Source organism: Emys orbicularis, chromosome 9 (genome assembly GCF_028017835.1).
Source record: "Emys orbicularis isolate rEmyOrb1 chromosome 9, rEmyOrb1.hap1, whole genome shotgun sequence".
In the NCBI taxonomy this organism is placed as follows: Eukaryota; Metazoa; Chordata; order Testudines; family Emydidae; genus Emys; species Emys orbicularis.
Window position 1 is genome coordinate 107,750,674 of NC_088691.1, and position 25,383 is coordinate 107,776,056.

The window sequence follows — 25,383 nt, forward strand, 5'->3', positions numbered from 1 at the left end:
CAGTATTTTAATACAGGTACAAAATAGTCTTCACAATTTGATAGTCATATCCCACTCTATCATGCCGATAAGCAGTAAATGCAGTTGTGACTTGTATAAGCTATGCCATTAGTCTAAGATCATGCACTACTGCCAAAGGATTAGAAAATTTGTTTTAAGAGGAAAAAAATTAGAAATTTATTTAGCTTAAGAGCTATGGGAAAGACTTGAATATCTGAGTTTTATTCCTATTACCACTGTGAAGTTCTGAATAATTCTGAGGTGCAGAATAGTGATAGCTGTGAAGCCCTAGGTGGCTATAGATTTGTTACAATATCATGTATCCATAGATCCTTTATGAGCTGAAATCCATTGGTGCCACTTGCAAACAAGACTAGTTACTGTGGCAGAGCTCTGACCTTGTCCCCGTGGGTCCTGCGCTTCTAGGCGGTATATGCTAGCCTCAGTGGCTCTCTGCGACCCTCCATGTAGCCCTTCTCTCTCTAGGGCCAGGGTTACAGTCTACTGAGCCCTTTTCATCATAAGCCAGCAAGGAGGTTGGTGAGAGAATTACCACAGTCTCTGTTGTCCCTAGGGCTTGTTTTAGAACAGTTTAGCTTCCTGTCCTGACAGAGGCCTGACTTCCCCTCCCAGGAGGTGTTCCTGTAGTGGTGGGTTGGGGGGAACCCGGGCCCACCCTCTACTCCGGGTTTTGGCCCAGGGACCCTAATGGTAGCAGCTGTTGGCAGCCAACCTTTCACTGCCAGAGTTGCTACATTTCCCTGGGCCACTTCCCCACAGCTCTCTTGCTTCTCCCTTCTTCACCCTTACCTTGGGGCTCCCTTATCAATAACTTGAGGGTGTCTTCATTAACCAGTCCTTCAGCCACACTTCCTCTCCTCTGGCTCCCCTCTGCCTGACTGACTGGAGTGAGCCCTTTTTATAGTATCAGCGGGGCCTTAATTAGAGTCAGGTGGTCACATTAGCTTAATGGCCTCACCTGACTCTTTGCAGGTTAATTGGAGTCAGGTGTTCTCATTAGGCTGGAGCAGCCCCTGCTCTGGTCAGTCAGGGAACAGAAAACTGTTAATCCAGTGGTCAGTATATCTGCCTTCTGCTATTCTGCTGTACCCAACTGGCCTGGGTCTATCACATTATGTACTCACTTTATTTAAAAAGATGAGTCTGCCTCTTTTATCCAGTATTAAATTGCAGCTACCCTGACTATGGCCACTGTGCTGCTTTGACGGGAGAAGAATGCCATTAGATTACACATAGAAATTCAATGAAACTATCCCTGGGGCAGAATTTATTTTACAGTTAAATAAGTAATAATGGCCTCTGTATAAATTCTTCAGCAATCTGAAGTTGAATTTGAGTTGTCTTATTGTGTTTGTCCATTTTAGAGGAAACTTGCTAAAACATCACTAATAAAACTGAGGTCCACCATGTCCTGTTCCTGTTGAGATTGAGACATGTCCCATGACCCAATAATACAGCTAAGGGTCTGTCTTTATAGCACAGTTACCGTGAGTTATAACTCAAGTGTTACCCCTAACTCGACTCCTGTCCACATGCAAAAATCCCTAGCTCAAGTTAAATGGTGCTCTAAACGTGAACTAGTTGGCCAGTGGGGAGGGGTTGAAGCTCTCAAGCAGTGCTGATGTTGGAGCTAGTAATGCAGAAGGGATGCAACAGCTACTCAGAAGCAGCTAATCCAATCACTATGTGTAACTCCAGTGCTGTTTTGAATTGTGGTCACTCTCACTTGAGCTAGGTTAGCTCAAGTACAGTGACTCGAGTGTGCTAACTGAAGCTAACTGTTGCAGTGAAGACAAGCTCTATGTCTTCCCAGTTAATTCCCACCCCCATGTCAGAACACAGGGCTGCTTTGGACTCCCTGTGATCCACCATCCATGGGCTGGATCCTAGCATGAGAATGTGGCCAGGACTAGCAGTGGGAAAATGGAAGAGGAATGCCATGGAGGAGAGGAGTTTCTGTCAAAAGGATATGGGGCTCTTTAGCAAAAATCATAATCTGACTGGGCCTTCCAAGGTATGTCTATATGACCAAAAAAACCCTGCGGCAGTGAATCTCAGAACCCAGGTCTACAGGATAGCACTACAGCGCTAAAAATAGTCTTGTAGACATTCAAGCTTGAGCTCTGATATACGGATAGGGGCATGAGATTTAGAACCCAAGCAGCCCAAAATCTACACAGCTATTTTTAGCACCGTAATGTGAGCCCCGCAAACCAAAGTATATAGACCTGGGCTCTGAGACTGACTACCACGGGGGATTTTTGCCGTGTAAACATACCTTCAGTGGCCAAAAGCCTTCCCACCACAGTGTCACCAATGACTCTAGTGATCTAACCTTCTTAACTCCTTAACACTGGCCAGCATCCTAAGGGTTAAATCTGTTGCCGCGGAGATTGCATGTCTGCATTTTTGCATCTGAGGCTTGTCTGGTTATTAGGTTTTATTCTGAAATTTATGGGTATGATTTGACAGAAAAATCACTTCGGCGTATCCACAACCAGCTGAAGAATATGCTTAAAGTTGATTGGTCTGTGGCGCAAGACCTGGGAGTATTATTTTTACTGGGCCAGGACTCATTTCAGGGGTGATAGAGGATGAGGCAGCTGATATTGTGCCTCCTGGATCCTTGTTCTGAGAGATGCTTGAACTAGATGCGTGTCATCACTGTGTCTAGCAAAGATTTCTTTTCACACAACTCATGAATTTTATTTCCTTTCAGAGAAAAGAAAGTGATGCTGTAAGTGTGGATGGAGTTGATATTTACATAGCTGGAAACATGTATGGCCTAGTGCCAGCTGCTGGGGAAAGTTACTCTGGTAAGAAGAGCAGAGAACATAGGGTTTCTGTTTTCCAGGCTGTTTGAAAACACTGTAGAAACATAGTTTGAGGTCAGTGGATCTGTCTGGAAAATCATTTTTCAGACAGAAGCTAAACAATACATTTGATCCAAAAAAAACCACACCTTGAACTTACGTAACTCAGTGTTGATAAAACTGGGCTGCCCTGGTAGTCTGTTAACTGAGATCATCAGGTGGGAATGAGGTTTACATCATGTACTGAGCATGAACTTCAAAAATATCCATCTCCTTTCTGACCAGTTAGGACATCTTACAATATACTGTCACAGTAAAACATGCAGTCTTGCACAATTAGGTGCATTATAGAAAGTTTATGTCTCTCTCTCTGACCCTCTGGCATTAGTTGCTGGTGAAGGAAGGGTACAGAACTGTGTAGACAACTGATCTGCACTATGGTGCAGCTTCCCACTATGTAATATGTATATTTGCTATATTTATTGAAATTATAATAGAGTTTTAGCATTTTATAATACAATATGAACTCTTTATGAATTAAGGATATAATTTGGGAGCATGGGCGGTGGGTATCATAGGCTAGGGGAGGCTGAGCCTCCCCTAACAGCCAGGCGTGGCCCCGCCAAGGCTCCACCCCCAGGTCTGCCTCTGTGGCCCCCCCTGTGTGGCGGCCCCAGCCGGGTGCTCCTGGGTTGGGGCCGCATGGGCTAGCTGCCAAGGTGGGGGTGGAGGATTCCGGTGGGGGAAGGAGCAAGGCCTCAGGTGGAAGGGGCGGGGCTGGGGCTAGGCTCCATCAGCCAGCAGTTCACATGCCACCCATCCTTGGGAGCCTCACAATTCAGCTGTAACCCTACTTGACCATGAAAGAGCCTGTGCTTTAAAGAGTGATCTTGTTAAAGTCACAGGGTCATAGGCATTGCCATACTGAATCAGACCAAGTGATCTATCTAGTCCAGTATCATTCCAGTGCTGGTGCACTATCTACACTTGCGCTTTACAGTACTGAAACTTGCTGCACTCCGGGGGGTGTTTTTTCACACCCCTGAACGAGAAAGTTGCAGCGCTGTAAATTGCCAGTGTAGACAAGCTCTTAGATGCTTCTCACCACAGGCTGGCTGGTTGCTCTTCAGCCAGAGTGATTTGGATGACTTGGTAAACTGAGCACAAACAAACAATATGCATTTTGATTTGACCAAATGTAAAGTTAAACATCTAGAAACAAAGAATGTAGGCCCTAGTTACATGATGAGGGGACTCTATCCTGAGAAACAGTGACTCTGAAAATAACATTGGAGGTCATTGTGCATGATCACCTGAACATGAGCTCTCAGAGTGATGCTGTAGCCAAAAGGGCTAATGTGATCCTTGAATGTATAAAACAGGGGACTGTTGAAGGCTGTGATCATCATTTAAGGATCATTTAAGATGATCCTGTCTTGCAGCAGTTTTCTGAGAATGCTGGCTGGCCAGTCAATCATACTAACCATGGCAAAGGAGAAGGTACTTGCTTTTCCTTCAAAGAAGCTTCAACACTACATAATTTAATTGTTAGAAGAGACATGAAGAAGCAAGTCTAAGGGGAAAAACAGTTCAAGAGAGTTGGCAGTTTTTCAGAGAGACATTATTAAGGGCACAAGAGCAAACTATCCCACTGCGTAGGAAAGTATAGCAGGAAACCACTCTGGCTTAACCAGGAGAGCTTCAGTGATGTGAAACTCAAAAAAAGGTCTACAAAAAGTGGAATCTAGGTCAAATTACAAAGGATGAATATAAACAAACATCACAAGTATGTAGGGACAAAATTAGAAAGGCCAAGGCACAAAACGAGATTAAACTAGTTAGAAACATAAAGGGTAACAATAAAATATTCTACAAATACATTAGAAGCAAGAGGAAGTCCAAGGATAAGGTAGGCCCATTACTCAGTGAGGACGAAAAAATAATAAAGTGTGGAAATGGCAGAAGTGCTAAATGACTTTTGTTTGTTTTCACTGAAAAGGTTAGTAGTAAGAATCATAGAATATCAGGGTTGGAAGGGACCTCAGGTGGTCATCTATTCCAACCCCCTGCTCAAAGCAGGACCAATCCCCAGACAGATTTTTGCCCCAGATCCCTAAATGACCCCCTCAAGGATTGAACTCACAACCCTGGGTTTAGCAGGCCAATGTGATTAGACATCTAACATAATGAAGGACAGTGAAAATGAGGTAGGATCAGAGACTAAAATATGGAAAGAACAAATTAAAAATTACTTAGACAAATTAGATGTCTTCAAGTCACCAGGGCCTGATAAAATACATCCTAGAATATTCAAGGAGCTGACTGAGGAGATATCTGAGCCATTAGTGATTATCTTCAAAAAGTCATGGAAGACTGGAGAGATTCCAGAGGACTGGAAAAAAGCAAATATAGTGCCAATATATAAAAAGGGGATACGGACAATCTGGGGAATTACAGACCAATCAGCTTAATTTCAATACCTGGAAAGAAAATGGAGCACATTATTAAGCAATCAATTTGCAAACACCTAGAAGAAAATAAGGTGATAAGTAACAGTCAGCATGGATCTGTGAAGAACAAATCACGTCAAAGCAACCGGATAACTTTAGTTGACAGGGTAACAAGCCTGGTGAATAGGGGGAAAGCGGTAGATGTGGTGTATCTTGACTTTAGTAAGGCTTTTGGTACTGTCTCGCATGACCTTCTCATAAACTAACTAGGGAAATACAACCTAGATGGAACTATTAGACGATGGATGCATAACTGGTTGGAAAACCATTCCCAGAGAGTAGTTATCAGTGGTTCACAGTCAGTCTGGAAGGGCATAATGAGTGGGGTCTTTCAGGGATCAGTTTTGGGTCCAGTTCTGTTCAATATCTTCATCAATTATTTAGATAATGGCATAGAGAATACACTTACAAAGTTTGTGGATGATACCAAGCTGGGAGGGGTTGCAAGTGATTTGCAGGATAGGATTAAAATTCAAAATGATCTGGACAAACTGGAGAAATGGTCTGAAGCAAATAGGATGAAATTCAATAAGGAAAAATACAAAGTGCTCCGTTTAGGAAGGAACAATCAGTTGCACACGTAAAAAATAGGAATTGACTGCCTAGCAAGGGTCATAGCGGATCACAAGCTAAATATGAGTCAACAGTGTAACACCTGCACACACAAAAAAAGCAAACATCATTCTGGGATGTATTAGCAGGAGTGTTATAAGCAAGACAACAGAAGAAATTCTTCTGTTCTACTCCACACTGATTAGGCCTCAACTGGAGTATTTTGTCCAGTTCTGGGTGTCACATTTCAGGAAATATGTGGACAAATTGGAGAAAGTTCAGAATAGAGTAATAAAAATGATTGAAGGTCTAGAAAACATGACCAGTGAGGGAAGATTGAGAAAAATTGGGTTTGTTTAGTGTGAAGAAGAGAAGACAGAGGGGCCATGATAACAATTTTCAAGAACATAAAAGGTTGTTACAAGGAGGAGGGAGAAAAAAAAAATTCTGCTAACTTCTAAGGATAGGACAAGAAGCAATGGGCTTAAATTGCAGCAAGGGTGGTTTATGTTGGACATTAGGAAAAACTTCCTAACTGTCAGCATAGTTAAGCACTGGAATAAGTTGCCTAGGGAGGTTGGGGAAACTCCATCACTGGAGCTTTTTAAGAGCAGGTTAGACAAACACCTGTCAGGGATGGTCTAGATAATACTTAATCCTGCCATGAGTACAGGGGACTGGACTAGATGAGCTCTCCAGGTCCCTTCCAGTCCTAGGATTCTGTGATTCAGGTAGATGGGAGGGATAGCTCAGTGGTTTGAGCATTGGCCTGCTAAACACAGGGTTGTGAGTTCAATCCTTCAGGGGGCCACTTAGGGATCTGGGGCAAAAATCAGTACTTGGTCCTGCTAGTGAAGGCAGGGGGCTGGACTCCATGACCTTTTGAGGTCCCTTCCAGCTCTATGAGATAGGTATATCTCCATATATTTAAGCTTACAAGAAGTGGAAGATTGGACAAATGACCAGGGAAGAGTATAAAAATATTGCTCAGGCATGCAGGAGTGAAATCAGGAAGGCCAAATCACACTTGGAGTTGCAGCTAGCAAGGGATGTTAAGAGTAACAAGAAGGGTTTCTTCAGGTATGTTAGCAACAAGAAGAAAGTCAAGGAAAGTGTGGGCCCCTTACTGAATGAGGGAGGCAACCTAGTGACAGAGGATGTGGAAAAAGCTAATGTACTCAATGCTTTTTTTGCCTCTGTCTTCATGAACAAGGTCAGCTCCTAGACTGCTGCACTGGGCAGCACAGTATGGGGAGGAGGTGACCAGCCCTCTGTTGAGAAATAGATTCTAGGACTGGAAGGGACCTCGAGAGGTCATCGAGTCCAGTCCCCTGCCCGCATGGCAGGACCAAATACTGTCTAGACCATCCCTGATAGACATTTATCTAACCTACTCTTAAATATCTCCAGAGATGGAGATTCCACAACCTCCCTAGGCAATTTATTCCAGTGTTTAACCACCCTGACAGTTAGGAACTAGTGTCCAACCTAGACCTCCCTTGCTGCAGTTTAAGCCCATTGCTTCTTGTTCTATCCTCAGAGGCTAAGGTGAACAAGTTTTCTCCCTCCTCCTTATGACACCCTTTTAGATACCTGAAAACTGCTATCATGTCCCCTCTCAGTCTTCTCTTTTCCAAACTAAACAAACCCAATTCTTTCAGCCTTCCTTCATAGGTCATGTTCTCAAGACCTTTAATCATTCTTGTTGCTCTTCTCTGGACCCTTTCCAATTTCTCCACATCTTTCTTGAAATGCAGTGCCCAGAACTGGACACAATACTCCAGCTGAGGCCTAACCAGCGCAGAGTAGAGCGGAAGAATGACTTCTCGTGTCTTGCTCACAACACACCTGTTAATACATCCCAGAATCATGTTTGCTTTTTTTGCAACAGCATCACACTGTTGACTCATATTTAGCTTGTGGTCCACTATAACCCCTAGATCCCTTTCTGCCGTACTCCTTCCTAGACAGTCTCTTCCCATTCTGTATGTGTGAAACTGATTTTTTCTTCCTAAGTGGAGCACTTTGCATTTGTCTTTGTTAAACTTCATCCTGTTTAACTCAGACCATTTCTCCAATTTGTCCAGATCATTTTGAATTATGACCCTGTCCTCCAAAGCAGTTGCAATCCCTCCCAGTTTGGTATCATCCGCAAACTTAATAAGCGTACTTTCTATGCCAATATCTAAGTCGTTAATGAAGATATTGAACAGAGCCGGTCCCAAAACAGACCCCTGCGGAACCCCACTCGTTATGCCTTTCCAGCAGGATTGGGAACCATTAATAACAACTTTCAATAGAAAGAAGTGGTTCGGGACTATTTAGAAAAACTGGACGAGCACAAGTCCATGGGACCGGATGCGCTGCATCCGAAGGTGCTAAAAGAGTTGGCGGATGTGATTGCAGAGCCATTGGCCATTATCTTTGAAAACTCATGGCGATCAGGGGAGCTCACGGATGACTGGAAAAAGGCTAATGTAGTGCCCATCTTTAAAAAAGGGAAGGAGGAGGATCCAGGGAACTACAGGCCAGTCAGCCTCACCTCAGTCCCTGGAAAAATCATGGAGCAGGTCCTCAAGGAATCAATTCTGAAGCACTTAGAGGAGAAGAAAGTGATCAGGAACAGTCAGCATGGATTCACCAAGGGCAAGTCATGCCTGACTAACCTAATTGCCTTCTATGAGGCGATAACTGGGTCTGTGGATGAGGGGAAAGCGGATGTGTTATTCCTTGACTTTAGCAAAGCTTTTGATACGGTCTCCCACAGTATTCTTGCCAACAAGTTAAAGAAGTATGGTCTGAATGAATGGACTATAAGGTGGATAGAAAGCTGGCTAGATTGTCAAGCTCAACGGGTAGTGATCAGTGGCTCCATGTCTAGTTGGCAGCCGGTTTCAAGCAGAGTGGCCCAAGGGTCGATCCTGGGGCCGATTTTGTTCAATATCTTCATTAATGATCTGGAGGATGGTGTGGACTGCACTCTCAGCAAGTTTGCAGATGACACTAAACTGGGAGGAGTGGTAGATACGCTGGAGGGTGGGGATAGGATACAGAGGGACCTAGACAAATTAGAGGATTGGGCCAAAAGAAATCTGATGAGGTTCAACAGGGACAAGTGCAGAGTCCTGCACTTAGGACGGAAGAATCCCATTCACTGTTACAGACTAGGGACCGAATGACTAGGAAGCAGTTCTGCAGAAAAGGACGTAGGGGTTACAGTGGACGAGAAGCTGGATGAGTCAACAGTGTGCCCTTGTTGCCAAGAAGGCTAACGGCATTTTGGGTTGTATAAGTAGGGGCATTGCCAGCAGATCGAGGGATGTGATCATTCCCCTCTTCGACATTGGTGAGGCCTCATCTGGAGTACTGTGTCCAGTTTTGGGCCCCACACTACAAGAAGGATGTGGAAAAATTGTAAAGAGTCCAGCAGAGGGCAACAAAAATGATTAGGGGGCTGGAGCACATGACTTATGAGGTCAGGCTGAGGGAACTGGGATTGTTTAGTCTGCAGAAGAGAAGAATGAGGGGGGATTTGATAGCTGCTTTCAACTACCTGAAAGGGGGTTCCAAAAAGGATGGATCTAGAACTGTTCTCAGTGGTAGCAGATGACAGAACAAGAAGTAATGGTTTCAAGTTGCAGTGGGGGAGGTTTCGGTTGGATATTAGGAAAAACTTTTTCACTAGGCGGGTGGTGAAGCACTGGAATGGGTTACCTAGGGAGGTGGTGGAATCTCCTTCCTTAGAGGTTTTTAAGGTCAGGCTGGACAAAGCCCTGGCTGGGATGATTTAGTTGAGAATTGGTCCTGCTTTGAGCAGGGGGTTGGACTAGATGACCTCCTGAGGTCCCTTCCAACCCTGATATTCTATGATTCTATGTAAGGAAGTTACATAGGTGCTGACTCCGTGGGTGCTTCAGGGCTCCACGGGAAAAAAATGGTGCGTGCTCAACCCCCACCAGGAGCCCCACTATCAATGCCTCTCCAGTCAACATATAATGACTAGAAGATGAAGCTAGACAAATTCAGACTGGAAATAAGTGACAACTTTTTAACTGAAAGGATAATTAACCATTTGAACAACTTACCAAGGGTCGTGGTGGAGTCTTCATCACTAGCAATTTTTAAATCAAGATTGGATGTTTTTCTAAGTGATATGCTCTAGTTCAACCAGGAATTAATTCAGGAAGTCTTATTCAGCCTGTGATATACAGGTCGTCAGACTAGATGATCACAACTGTCCTTTTCTGGCCTTATAATCTATTAAGCAATTCCTGCCTTTTCAGTCTCTTTTCATATGAAAGTCTGTCCAGGCCCCAAACATTCTTGTCACCCATTTTTGACACACCCCACTCCCATATATTTATGCAATAGCCATTTTGAGCTGGGGTGGCCATTACTGTGCACAGTATTCTAGTGGAGGCAGTCCATTGATTTATATAATGGCATTATAATATTTTCCATATTATTCTCTATTCCATTCCTAATTTTTGTTAGTTTTTTTAACCGCAGCTGTACATTGACCAGAGGTCTTCAGTGAGCTGTCTACAATGCTTCCCATGTTCTTTTCCTTAGCTGACACCCCCAGTATGGTGTCTGAATAGTTCCAAATAGACTCTCCCACATTTAGAACTTTGCATTTGTCAATGGCATATTTTACATAGCCACATTCACCGCTGCTTAAGTGTGTGCACGTCTCCTTAGAAGTCAATGGACTTTGCCTGCTTATTACTTGGGCTGCACAATAATCATACTTAGTATTTATGTAGCATTTTTCATCAATACATGTCAGAGCACTTTAAAAAGGAGGGTAAATATCATTATCCTCATTTTACAAATAGGGAAAGTGAGGCACAGATAGGGGAGGCCTCAGAACAAGTCAGTGGCAGACCCTGGCTGCTCTATGTGTTTATTCTTTGATGATCTGACCTCATGCATGTCTTACTGCCCTTTCTGTTCACCCACACACAACAAATATTTTGTGCTCTAGCAATGAGTTGTGAATAAAGGGCTGAGTAACATTGTTTATCCAAAATGTTACTGGTGATTTTTTGTCTTTTCACCAGTTCTGCAAAGATGTGAAGGTTTCTGGAATTTTGTGGTGTTAGTTCATAGCTTTTGTTGTCTGTGTCAAAAATCATTTTTCACCCAGGGGATAAATGAAAGAACGTTCACAGAAGAAAATACAGAAATTTACATTTTAAGTTCTAGCTGAGATCAAATTCTTCCCCTCACTGATATTTTTCAAAAGTAGAGTGATGAAAGGCTGACTAGTGGTGTTATTTGTCATCACGGTGAGCCTATAGAAAGCTGCAAAATGTTTAGAGCTTCTCCTCCTAATCTGTAAAAGTTAACATATAAGCAATGTGCTTTTTAAAGCAGCTTCGTCACATAGCTTAGGACCCAAATGGAGGATTTTGCAAAATTAAAGTGGGGGAAAAGGTGGGGGGTAATTCCTAAAAACTAAAATTTACAGAAATATTTTCATGGCATTTGAAAAAGCAATTCAGACCCATCTCTATATTAAGGCAGCAGTAAAGGCATCTATATAAAGGAAAGGCTCCACATGAATGTCAGATTGTTAGTGTAAAACAATTAATTAAGAATTACATTTATAATGAAAAGAGGAAAAATGACATTCCATGTTTCATAACCTGGAATTGTTGGTGCAGTCTCCTTCATGTAGGATGAGTTAGGAATTTAGCAGCAAATGAGATATAATTGATCTGCCATATGAATCAGGTTTTCATGAAACAATAAGAACACTCAGGAAAAGGCATAATTCTTTTTTTCTTCCCAACAAGCTGATGACAACAGCAACATGTACTATGCTGTGGCATTAGTGAAACGGAACAATTCCAATGCTTTCACCGTCAATGATCTGAAAGGGAAAAAGTCCTGCCACACAGGATATGGGAGAATGGCTGGATGGAACATCCCTATTGGTGTTCTAATTAAAAGGGGCTTTATTAGGCCCATGGACTGCAATATTCCTCAAGGTAAGGGTTCCACACATCAGAAGATGCAGTGACAGTTTGGTTGTGCCTTTTTTATTCAGGGAAGAAAAGTCCCAAGAGAAGTTTCGTAGCTCTGTGTTATACTAGTGTGTTTCATATTGGTATTAAATGCTTATCTTGATGCCTGAGGATTAGGTCTGTTATGCCTGGGAAGGCTCATGGGAGTGATGCATGTAAGCCTCTGTGCATCACATTGAGAAATTCCTCTTGTAGAATAGAAAACCCCCTTTTCCCCCCCCCCATTTCATCTTATGGTTAACTCACCGCAAAACAATATGGGCCCAGTCCTTCAGCCCTTCCTCTCCTGCAAGCAGTCCTTACAGAAGCGTGCATAAGCCTCTACTGCATGAGCTAAACGCCATATAGCTGTTAGCTAAGGCTGTAGAACAGACTCATTAATCTCCCTCTCTAAGTGGTCTTGGTACCACTAAATGGGTTTTCACGAAACAATAAGGACACCCAGGAAAAGGCATAATTCTTTTTTTCTTCCCAGCAAGCTGACGACAACAGCAACATATACTGTGCTGTGGCATTAGTGAAATGGAACACTTCCAATGCTTTCACTATCAATGATCTGAAAGGGTGTGGGTTATACAGTGTCAGGAGGTGTGTGGGTTACAGTGTCATAAACGCTCTATACCTAAGGCCTTCGCTACACTTGAGAGTTACAGCGCAATAAAGCCACCCACAGCACTGTAACTTACTCCCCGTCCACACTGGCAAGGCACGTACAGCGCTGTATCTCCGCTGCTTGTACTCCACCTCAGTGTGCACCTCTGGGGATAATTGCTGTCAATGGGGCTGCTTGTGTAAGTAAGGCTTGCAGGATTAGGCTCTTTGTTATACTTTTTATGGAAGTCCCGAATGAAGAAGAAACATGGAGCCAAATTCTGTGCAACCCCACTGAAGACAATATGATCAGACAGGATTTACTGGAAGTCGGTGGAGAATTTGGCCCACAGTTCTGGTGTATTTTCCAACCTATGTGCACTGATCTGCAAGAACAGACTTCTGGGCTAAATATTTGAAAAGTTATGGCTTAATTGGGTGTACAGATTGTGCATGGGCCAAATCCTGAAAGCTTTCTATTTCATCAAGACCTTATTGGAGTAAAGATTAAACAAGGTCTGCAGGCTTTCGGCCCAGAATGAGTAGTTTCGAAGTAGAGTTTTACCCCTGCAGTTGCATTTTAAATCAATAATGTGTGTACAAATGAATGAACAAAGAAGTGGGCAGGCCTGGTATTGTAGGTAGCCTTCTTTAAATGTGCAAGTGTATTTTCTACACAGCGAGCACACTTTTGCACTGAATTAATTGATTTGCATGTTTTAACAAACTGGACATGCAACATCTTAAACCAACTTTCAGAAATGCAGCTGAAGTGCCTATTGTAATCAAAGCAGTTTGTACCCCTGTTAACCAACTATAAGCTTAACATGTGCTCTTGGAGAATCTGACCCAATCTGTCCTTTGGCCGATCTTGCCAATTAACACTCTAGACTGCATTTTGAAGATGTTTTGAAAGATATAATTAGTCATTTCCAGTAAACCTAATATAATGTGCATGTTGCTGGCTTTTTAGTGAAACCTGCATTGTCATGTAATTAAATGATACTGTAACCTAGGTGTTTTGTGAATGGCTGACACTCACCTCTCCATGCTTTTTAAGGTTTTCAAGGTCAGGTATGACAAAGCCTTGGCTGGGATGATTTAGTTGGAGATTAGTCCAACCCCCTGCTCAAAGCAGGACCAGATGATCTCCTGAGGTCCCTTCCAACCCTCATATTCTATAATTCTATGATCTTTCTCTTTCCAGCTGTGAGTGACTTTTTCTCCGGTAGCTGTGTGCCTGCAGCCAAGATGGACAATTACCCATCAAAACTCTGTGAGCTTTGCATTGGCGATAATAGTGGAAACAATAAATGCGATGCAAGTACCCAGGAACGTTATTATAGCTACAGTGGAGCCTTCAGGTAATGAACAAACAATCACTGTGCAACGTGGATGCTTATTTTGCAAAAGATGAGGAGGCATTATTGTACTCAATGTAATTGTAGCCATGTTGGTTCCAGGATATTAGAGAGACAAGGTGGGGGAGGTCAAGTAAAAGATATTACCTCACTCACCTTGTCTCTCTAATAAGTTTAACATGGCACTTGTCCCGCAAATCTCTCCCAGAAGTCCAGCAATAAAAATGTACCAAAAAGCTTCCACTTCATGTCACCCATGTCTCTGTTGACACACCACCTCTTTGGTACATTAAGCATCTCTCTTTGTGTGCATCCATCACAGCCCTGGGCAGCACATCTTGCTGCAAGAAATTGCTTCTGTCCATGCCTTGATTGAGATGGTGGGGATTGGACTCCTGGAAAACTGTTAGATCCTAGACCACGAGTCTGGGAATACCATCTCCCTACCCAAATCCTCTCTCAGGAGTTAATCCCAGGACCAACACTGCTCTCAACAATAAAACAACTCTTATCTAAGCAGGGCAATGGTGGTGGAATGCAGGACTCACCCTTGCGGCACCTCCTGCTGGTCTCTTCCAGGCATTAGCGCTGCGAGCCTTGGAGCACCCTCTGCAGGCCGGTGTCCCGCTGCCGCTTGGCCCCCGTGTCCGCCCCCCGACTCTGGTTGACCCTTTCACTGGGTGCTGCTCCCGGGCCGTACACCCCTCAATCTCAGGGTCTCCCCTCCCCAGGGAACCCCCACCCCCTATCCCCACCTCACCTCAGTTGTAGGCTACTGCCAGTCACCAACTAGCCCCCATTCCCTGGGGCAGACTGCAGTATAAGCCACTCCTCACTGGCAAGGAGGGTTTGGGCCTGCTGCCTTCCTCTGCCCTTGGGCTGCCCCCTGCAACACCAATACCTATTCGGCCTTATACTAGGCCTGCAGCCTGGGGGGTTTCCAGGCCGGAGCTCCCCAGCTCCTCTAGCCTTCCCCCAGCCCTGCCTCACTCTAGGCACCCTGAGCTTCCCAGCAGCCAGGTCCCCTCTCTCTCTCTCTCTCTGAAGGCAGAGAGAGACTGTTTGGGCTTCTGGCTCGCAGCCTCTTATAAGGACCAGCTGGGCCTGATTGGGGCGTGGCCCCAGCTGCTACTGCCTTCCCCAATCAGCCCAGGCTTTCCTTCACAGCCTCAGCCTTCTCCCAGGGCTGGCTTTAATCCTTCCAGGGCTGGAGCGGGTGACCACCCCACTACAAATGGTATATAGCCAATCTGGGACTGCTAGTAGCAAATATCCCCAGTAGCCAGTGATGTGATACTAAATGGAAAGGGCTCTGAGTCACTACAGAGAATTCTTTCCTGGTGTCAGAGTAGCAGCCGTGTTAGTCTGTATCCGCAAAAAGAACAGGAGTACTTGTGGCACCTGAGAGACTTACAAATTTATTTGAGCATAAACTTTCATGGGCTACAGATTGAATCTATTTCCCCATGTTAAGTATCCCCACACCTTCTTGTCAACTGCCTAAAATGGGCCATCTTGATTATCACTACAAAAGTTTTTTTTTCTCCTGCTGATAATAGCTCATCTTAATTAATTAGCTTCTTACAGTTGGTATGGCTACTTCCACCTTTTCATGTTCTCTGTATGTGTATATATATCTCCTTACTATATGTTCCATTCTGTAGCCCACGAAAGCTTATGCTCAAATAAATTTGTTAGTCTCTAAGGTGCCACAAGCACACCTGTTCTTTCCTGGTGTGTGGCTTTTGGGTGCTGCTCAAATGCTCAGGGTCCAACTGATCACCATATTTGGGGTTGGGAAGGAATTTTTTACCAGGTCAGATTGGCACAGACACTGAGGTTTTTCGCCTTACTCTGCAGCATGGGGACAGGTCACTTGCAGGTTTAAACTAGTGTAAATGGTGGATTCTCTGTAACTTGAAGTCTTTAAATCATTATTTGAGCACTTCAATAACTCAGCCAGATATTATTGGTCTATTACAGGAGAGGGTGGGTGAGGTTCTGTGGCCTTTGTTGTGCAGGTCAGACTAGATGATCATGATGGTCCCTTCTGGCTTAAAGTCTGAGTCTATGAGTAGCTGCCTTAAAACAGGATTTATTACAAATAAAGAGAATTAAAATAAATGGTTTGCATAACATACCTCATTGGATACTCAGCCTGAGCCCAGAGAGGTTTTTTCCCCTAGCTTAGTTAGAGAAGAAAGAATGCTCTTACATGTCTAAAGAGCAACTCCCTTCTCTGACCTCTGCTGTTCAATGTATCAGTCTCATGCTCCTGTGTCCAGAGCGATAGCTGTTTCCCATTTCTTCACCCTAGATCCTTTATAAACCTCTCCCACCCCACCCCGGCTCTAACCCTATTTTCCCAAAACACTTTTCTGAAGATAAATACACATACAGTAGGGTTGGCAAGCACTTGCTTTCCCACCTTCCAGGAGATAATAGCTGCCTTTCAAATGCCTAACTATTGAACTCAAGCACAGCCTTTTACAAATCATTTTGTCTGGCTGTATCCAGCTTATCCAGACTTCTTTTGGGGGAGGGATAGCTCAGTGGTTTGAGCATTGGCCTGCTAAACCCAGGGTTGTGAGTTCAATCCTTGAGGGGGCCACTTGGGGATCTGGGGCAAAATCAGTACTTGGTCCTGCTAGTGAAGGCAGGGGGCTGGACTCGATGACCTTTCAAGGTCCCTTCCAGTTCTAGGAGATGGGATATCTCCATTAATTATTATTATTATTTTCTTTTTAACCACCTAAGCAATTTTCCCTTGCCATGGAATGTAGATTAGTGGCAGACCCCAGACCTTCCGTCACACTTCATAGCTTCAGGTAATCATTTAGCAATCAACAAACTGATAAGCAACAAATGTCATTGTGGCTGAGCTGTGTCATTTGTTCTAAGATAATGTACCACCATGAAGGTGTCTCAAGTCTAGAGATGGATTAAGGTCTCCTGGGACCCTGGGCCAGAGCAAGGGGGGGGGGGGGGGCTGGCACTAGAACCGTGGCCCCATCCCAGCCCTTCCACCTGTGGCCCTACCCATGGCCCCACCCCATTCCTCCCCTTCTTCTGTGGCCCCACCCCCATTCCACCCTTGGCCCCGCTCCGTCCACTTGTGGCCCCACCCCATTCCACCCCCTCTGCCTGAGGCCCTGCCCATGGCCCCAACCCATTCCGCTCCTGCCCCGCCACTCTCTCCTTTCCAGTGCACACCATCCCCCACTGAGGCCCCAAACCTGGGAAGCTCTGTCCCCCCAAGAGCTCCTCCAGCTCTGGGGCTGAGATGAAGGGAGATTTTTGCCAGGAGCCCCAAATTAGCTGGGGCCCTTGGGCATGGCCCCTTTGGCTTGTGTGGTAATCCGCCACTGCTCAAGTCTTATGTGGGGATCACAACATTTTTTTATGAGGAGGAATTTCAAGAAGTGAATATGTTTAGCCTAAGAGTTATGGGAAAGACTTGAATACAGGGTATAGGTATTTAAAAGGTTCATGCTACAACATTTAGGGGACATTCAAGGTCATGATCTGATAGTAGTAAAGGCTGTACCTGGGATTTTATATTATGGGGAACATTTTCTCTAAGAGAATCATGAGAATTTGGGCTAGACAGACTTCAGGAAGAGTGACTGGAAAAAGTGGGGAAATTGAACGGAATAGCTATTGTGGAATAAGCTTATTCCACAATAGCCATTCAGATCAATTTCCCCATGTAAGCAAACCCAAATAGAAATAGTTGGACACATCAAGTATACCTGCTGAATATCAGGTCTTTACAGAAATGGATAAGGAAATAGGAAAAGAATGGTCATTACTAGTCACTTTAAGTCACTTAGAAGCAGTGACTCTGAAAAAGATTTGGGAGTCCAGTTAGATAATCAATTGAACATGAGCTCTCAGTGCAATGCTGTGGCCAAAAGCGAGAATGCAATCCTTGGATGCATAAACTGGGGAATCATGATTAGGAGTAGAGAGGTTATTTTACCTCTCTGTCTGGCACTGGTGCAAGCACTGCTGTAATACTATGTCCAGTTCTGGTGTCCACAGTTCAAGAAGGATGTTGATAAATTGGAGAGGTTTCACAGAACATGGGTTTACCAAAGATGCATCATGCCAGGCTAACCTGATTTTCTTCATTGAGAAAATAATTCATTTTTTTAGATAAGGGAAATACAGTAGATCTAATATACTTGGACTTCAGTGAATTATTAGAAACTTTACTGTACGGAAAATTATTAGTTAAATTAAAGAAGATGGGGATTAGTAGAAGAATTGTAAGGTGGATAAAGAACTAGCTAAAGGGGAAAAGTGGGAAAATTCATATCCCAAGAGATGATGCATATCGAGCCAAAGGCTCTAGGTGTAATAAATGCACAAAGTATGGACATTTTGTGTCTGTTTGTCTCACCAAAGCAGTTAGGGAGTTGACTCATATTACAGGCAATCAAGAGCCACTGTTTCTGGGATCTATCAGGTGTGATGACACAGAACCTGCTTGGAGAGTGAAACTTGCCTATTCATGGAAAGACTATTGACTTTAAAAGTGATTCAGGAGCAGACCTCACAGTCGACTGAGACAGGATTTATAATAACCTTCAACCCCTTCCAGAGCTGAAGTCACCTGACACAACTCTGACTAGCTTTGGAAGTAGGGTGACCAGAGAGCAAGTGTGAAAAATCAGGACGGGGGTGGGCAGTAATTGGCACCTATATAAGAAAAAGCCCCAAATATCAGGACTGTCCCTATAAAATCGGGACATATGGTCACCCTACCTGGAAGTATTCTGAGCTGCATGGGTCAGTTCACTATGGAAATAACTTACAAAGACAAAAGCTATGCGTTCAGAGTACATATTATCAAAGATCAACAACTTGCTTAGATGCAGCATGGTAGCCATGATGGGCCTAATGAGAAATGTGGAAGAATTCGATGGAGTATTTGAGGATATTGGACTTTGGAAAGGAGATCCAGTACAAATCACCTTGAGAAAATACTGAACGATACAATGTACAACTACCTGAAAGGGGGTTCCAAAGAGGATGGATCTAGACTGTTCTCAGTGGTACCAGATGACAGAACAAGGAGTAATGGTCTCAAGTTGCAGTGGGGGAGGTTTAGGTTGGATATTAGGAAAAACTTTTTCACTCAGAGGGTGGTGAAGCACTGGGATGGGTTACCTAGGGAGGTGGTGGAATCTCCTTCCTTAGAGATTTTTAAGGTCAGGCTTGACAAAGCCCTGGCTGGGATGATTTAGTTGGGGATTGGTCCTGCTTTGAGCAGGGGGTTGGACTAGATGACCTTCTGAGGTCCCGTCCAACCCTGATATTCTATGATTCTATGATACAAACACCTCTAACAAACAGACCTTGGCTGATACTAGCTGAAGATTTATGCAGATTCAAAGGACATCATTACCTGATCGTTGTGGACTATTTTTCCAAGTATATAGAAATAATGTACTTGAAAGACATAACATGTTACAGTGTTATAGAGAAACTGAAGTGCATTTTTGCTTACTTAGGTATTCCATATTAACTAGTGATAGACAACAGACCACAATTCACTGCAATGGAATTTAAATCTTTCTGAACCAAATATGATTTTGATCATATTACTAGCAGCCTACATTACCTACATGTGTGTGGAGAGGCTGAGAGAGCTGTACAGACAGCCAAGAAAATCCTACAGCAGGAAGAGCCATTCCTTGCTCTTGTGAGTTATAGATCAATACCAATAGCAGATACTGGATATGGTTATTGATAAAATGTATAGTCAATTGCTTGACCGCACTTTGTTTCATCATGAAATAGTCTCAGGAGACCAAAATAACCAATGTCAGACAAATGTATTGGTATGAGCTTATAATATAGTACAGGAAAAAAGCTCTATACAATACCAGTCTCCAGGAAACCATCTCATGTAGTGTTGTTACATTCACCTTATGCAAAAGGTGTGCTCCCAAAGTTACACATTTCAGCTGATTGTATTTGTATGATAATTTTACAAATTACATATTTCTTTACATGTCACGAAAATTCAACTAATCAATTTGTTCTAGTTCCTTAACATGTCCTGTTCCTGTCCTTATCTTTGTTTTGGATACTGGCACTCCAGGTACTGGTCCATGAAGGTATTTTCTAGGTTTGTACCAGGGTAGAACAACCATTATGTCTTGTCCTCTTCCTTTGGGATATTCCAGTACTGGCCTGAGAGACTAACTCCCTACCTTTTGCTATGGTAAAATACCTCATATGTCCTGATCTTGACAGCTTTCCTATCTACTTACGCCAAAGCTTATTTCAGCTAATGCAAGGTGTTATGGGCTATTTAGTATGAGTGAATAGGGTTATAGTAAAGGTATAGGCCAATTTAGGCTATAGAACTGCTATAATATTTGTGCTTAAAGCTGTTTGTGCTTAATACATACAAGCAGTGGTGTAGCCAGGTGGAGGGAACAGGGGGAGCGGAAAAAAAAAGGCGCCACCCGCAGCGGCGCTTTTACTGACGGGGCAGTGCCGCCAAAGACACTCGGAGCTAGTGAAGGGCCCACCGCCGAAGACCCGGAGCGCCGCCCCGTCAGTAAAAGCGCCGCAGCGGGTGGTGACTTTTTTTCCCCCGCTCCCGGGTGAGTAAAATTAAAAAGGCGCCACTTGTGCTCAGTGTGGGAGCGGCCGCTGCCCCGCTCCCCCCTAGCTACGCTACAGCATAGATGGTCTGGATAATACATATTAATATGAGCTAGATAGATATAAATATTGATTGTTTTATATAGAGAGATAGATATATGCTAACCGGCATATATTGGTCAACGTAGACTAGCACAGCTCCTGAGGGTAAGACAGTTCAGAAGTACAAAAGAATTATTTGCAAAAGAATCTATCACCAAAGTGGACAGATATGAAGAAAGTAGCCATATTGGATGAAAAGGCAAAAAGAGCTTACGAACGCTTTTACAACAGCTGACACTCAGTTAGAAAATTGCAGTGTCTAGAACCTGGTGACTCCATTTGTATCAAATTGGATGAAGAAAAAGTTTGGCCACTTCCAGCTGCGTGGGCAGCACGAATAAGAGGCTGGGAGGTTTAGCCTCCCCAAAAAAGACTGGCCATGCAAGGAGCAAGAAATCCCAGATGTAGCACAGGTCACCTCCCTTTGGAGGCGTGCCATCCCGCTGCCTTTGGAGCACTGCCACCGGAAGCGCCCTAGAAGTAGGAGGGGCACCGGTTCCTGGACTGTGTCCCCACCTGTGCTCCACCCCTGCTCCTCCCCGAGGCCCTGCTGCTGCTCAGCCTCTTCCCGTGAAGCCCCGCCCCCACACCGCCTCTTCCCCCATAAAGCCCCCTCCTTCGTTCTGCCTCTTCCCTCTACCACTCTGCCTCTTCCCCCAAGACTCTCCCACCTGCCACTTGTTCCTCTCCACCCCCTTTCCCCGTTGCTTGTCCTTAAGGCAGGAAAAAGGTGGGAGGGCATAGCCTTCCCACTTTTAAAAGTGATGGGCTATGCCCTCCCACTTTTTTCCTGCCTTAAGGGCGAACGATGGGGGGATGGGGAAGGGATGCAGAGGAGTGAGCGGTGGGCGGGGGACCTTGGGGGAAGAGGTGGAGTGGGGGGGTTGGAAGAGGTGGAGCGAGGACAGGGCCTCGGGGAAACAGGCAGGGTGGAAAGAGGTGGCGTGGGGGAAGGCCTTGGGGGAACAGGCCAAGCAGGGGCAGGGTCTCGGGGCAGAGGGAGCTGCCATCGCTCACGTAAGCCTCCCCAAATGAAAGAGTCACACACCACCTATGTCCAGCTGTCATAAAGAAAAAGAATTCAGCACCTAGGCCATATGTGATCGAGACCAACATTGGAAAGTTCAATAGAAACCATCAACATCTATAGTTTGCTCTTCAGAAAATACAGTCAACAGAGCAAACTCTACTGATGGGATGCAGAGCAAGAAGATGATGACTCAAGACTTCCAAACCACCAACAACTAGATGACAATGTTGTTATGTGTTTGGGTTGTGTAGTTAGAAAACCAGTATGATTCAGAGACATGTTACAGACTGAACTTCAAAGACAGCGTGATAGTGTAAATTTTGTAAATGATAAGAGAAGTTAAAGGAGGCGATGAAACGGACTGCTAAACTGTATTCTACTGTTCAACCAATAGGTGGTGCTATATGTAACCTTTTATTTAAGTGACCCTTAGTCATACTTGGCAAAACATTAAGGGATCTTATAGTGAACACATCTGGTGTGTATCCCGCTGAGGAGGAAGCTCTTGTCTCAGTCCATAACTGATACAGCAGCCTGACCTGCTAATAGAAGCCCTGCAACCTACCATGTACAAGAAACACATAAGTAGTGAAGTCAGTAAGGTCACTTTTATGAGTAATATATGCTAGATCAGATCCTAATCTTTGGAAGTATTTTGGTAGACAGTTTTTATGAAAGATACTATACAAACTAAAGATGCATTCATTACATTGCACTGTATTGAGTTTGTATGTCATTGCATTGTATTGCATTGAATTTTATCTGTCTTATTTATTTTAAGGTGTCTGATGGAGGATTCTGGTGATGTGGCCTTTGTCAAGCACTCAACAGTTTTTGAGAACACTGATGGTATTTAGTTTTAAATACGTTTTTATTACAACTCATTATTTTTGGAGTCCTCTTTATTCTGAAGCATTCAGTGAGTCACAATGGCGAGTTTCCTTTTTCAGGTAACAATGCTGATTCCTGGGCTCTTCACCTGCAGTCCAGTGACTTCCAGTTACTGTGTCCAAATGGAGCCCGTGCTGAAATCACTCAGTTTGCTCAGTGTCACTTGGCTCAGGTGCCTGCCCAGGTTGTCATGGTCCACCCAGACACCAACATTTTTGCTGTATATGGACTACTGGACAAAGCTCAGGTATAATTTACAATTAGTTCACCTGATGAGGTGGCCATTCTCAGATCATTATGAGCAGGGGTATCCAAACTTGGTCCAATCACAGGCTGCAATGGCAAATTTCCAAAAGCCTAAGGAATGCTCCTAATTTCATCATTTAAAAATATAAAATAAAATGCACACAACCATAATACTTGTTTATCCTGAAGTCTTCCTAAATTCATAATAGAAATGCAACAGCTACATGAGAAAAGAGCATGTATGATAAATTATTGTAATTATATAGAAGACTTTTGAAAGCATTATGCCTTCCAGGACTTAGTAGCAGACTCTCCAAAAAAAAAACCCTCAAACTATTCAGTTTATTATAGGTGGTGCAGGTACTGACACCTAAACTTAAGGTTGCCCGACACTTTCCATTATAAGACTCTGTTTTCAGTTGCTTATAACTTTACTAAACTTAAACAACTGGGACTAAAATTTTCCATGCTGGGTGTCTGCTTCAAGATGAATGTTTTGTGAAAGTTTCAGCTAAAATGGTTCAACTGTTTCTGAGCACGAGATTAGAGGAAAATACGTTGTTTTGCTCATGTTAATAAAACACCATGTTGTTGACCGCTAATGACTCCATGCTTTGGAGCAGGGACTTGAAATTTGGCAAGGGGTCACCCTATTGTCAGGGATGTGCCTTTTGCAAGCCCCCTGGAAATCTGTCCAACTATGGCTGAGTTAGAAGCTTATGAAAATTTCAGTGTGCACGTACTCTGTAGTGATCTGTTTGGCAGCTAAATTCTCTGAAGATTCTGTCTCCACTGAGCATGTGCCATCCCAGGGATGCAGTAGCTGAGCAGGGCTTTCCCTGATACTGACTACCGAGGGCTGCTGTGATGCCCCACACAGGAACTAAGAATATAGAGACGGTCTTTCCTGGACTCTCCATGCTCCCCCTGTTAGCACCCTGGAAGCACAGAGGAGGAAGAAGGTTGATTTGAATTCATCATTTTTAACAATGTTGCCTTCTCCAATACTAAGATACTAGTAATGGTCCTATAATATTGTTAGGATTTCTTTTGTTCTAATATTCTTTAAAAACTCCTTGTTTTCGTTGTCACTGCCCGCTATGGGTTTTTTCTGGTGTTTGTAGCTTTCTTTAACAAATTTATACACTTCATAACTTCAAATTTTCTATCTATATACCTTTTTCCCCATTTGTTTTATTTTATTTTATTTTTAATTGCTGCCTTCACTTTGACACTGAACCAGGGAGCAGAATTTGGCCCTTATGTATTACATTTTAAATAGATGGGTGGATGTGACAGCCAACTACAGTGGGAGTTCCAGACAGAAAAAAGGTTCAAGTTATGCCATAACAATCACAGAAAATATCTTGCTAATTGGCTTCAATATTGGGAGTCTTAGGAGACTGGCCAAGGACTGAATGGGCTTGATACTGAAGAAGCTTTTCACCCTTAACTGGAATATTCTATTGGGCTCCTTTAACTAACACAAAAGGTTACTCCAAATTGATTTTTAAAACTTATGATAATATAAAAGGCAAATAATTTGAAGTTAAAATTGTTTGTCTGTGAGCTTCTGAGCAATGGGGAGGGTTAGTTTCCACTGTGCTATGTATGCTGCTAAAGATGAATATAGCACTGGCTATGTAATACAAACTCTGATACTAATGGAAACTGTATTGCTTTCAGGATTTCTTTGGAAATGACAGCAATGGAAATGGATTCAAAATGTTTGATTCCTCAGATTTCCTAGGAACAGATTTGATCTTTAAAGATTCCACCATTAAGATTGTACCAGTAGGAGAGAAAACAACCTATGCAGAATGGCTGGGGAGTGAATACATAGATTCTCTTGAAGGGATGCAATCACCACAGTGCTCTGGGGCAGGTGAGCCAGCATTTTTTGATGTATGTGAGATTGATTTTTTCTATCTCTTCCTCTTTCGTATTAATTGTAAGGTGCTGTCTGATCCTTATGGACTGGACAATTCCCAGGTTCCATGACATGGCCACTGGGTTTCTGTGCTGTGGAGGAGGGACAGTTTTTGGACCTTGGGAGACAGAGCAGTGTTGGGACTCCTGGATAGTGAATCCAATCTGTCCATCTTGATGGAATGCTCCTACTTCCATTGGCTCTGTTCCGGCTTCTCCCCTTCCTCACCTCGTGTGGTTCCCAACTTCTGTCTGAAGTCAGCAAACAGCAGGGGATGAGTGTATGCTGGGAGCGCAGGCTGGGGACAGAGGTTCTGGAACAGCCTTCCGAGGGAAACAGTGGGGGCGAATGACCTCTCTGGCTTTAAGATTAAGCTTGATAAGTTTATGGAGGGGATGGTTTGATGGGTTAACGTGATTTTAGTCAATAGGTCAATAACATGCCATCGCTGGTAATTAGTATCAATGGTCAATGTGGGTCTGGCTGGAGAATCATGCCCGCATGCTCGGGGTACTGCTGATCGCCATATTTGGGGTCGGGAAGGAATTTTCCTCCAGGGTAGATTGGCAGAGGCCCTGGAGGTTTTTCGCCTTCCTCCGCAGCATGGGGCAGGGGTCGCTTGCTGGAGGATTCTCTGCGACTTGAAGTCTTTAAATCATGATTTGGGGACTTCAACAGCT

General features: G+C 43.8%; 1 protein-coding gene across 1 annotated transcript in view; it reads left to right on the forward strand.

Annotated features, from left to right (window-relative positions):
- Window positions 1-25,383, forward strand: part of MELTF (melanotransferrin) — a 62,469-nt gene that overhangs the window by 36,380 nt on the left and 706 nt on the right. The window contains exons 11-16 of the mRNA XM_065411446.1: window positions 2,741-2,837; window positions 11,698-11,892; window positions 13,727-13,883; window positions 22,418-22,485; window positions 22,587-22,774; window positions 24,460-24,658. Of these exons, the coding sequence (XP_065267518.1) occupies window positions 2,741-2,837; window positions 11,698-11,892; window positions 13,727-13,883; window positions 22,418-22,485; window positions 22,587-22,774; window positions 24,460-24,658 (904 nt within the window). The remainder of the gene's footprint in view (window positions 1-2,740; window positions 2,838-11,697; window positions 11,893-13,726; window positions 13,884-22,417; window positions 22,486-22,586; window positions 22,775-24,459; window positions 24,659-25,383) is intronic.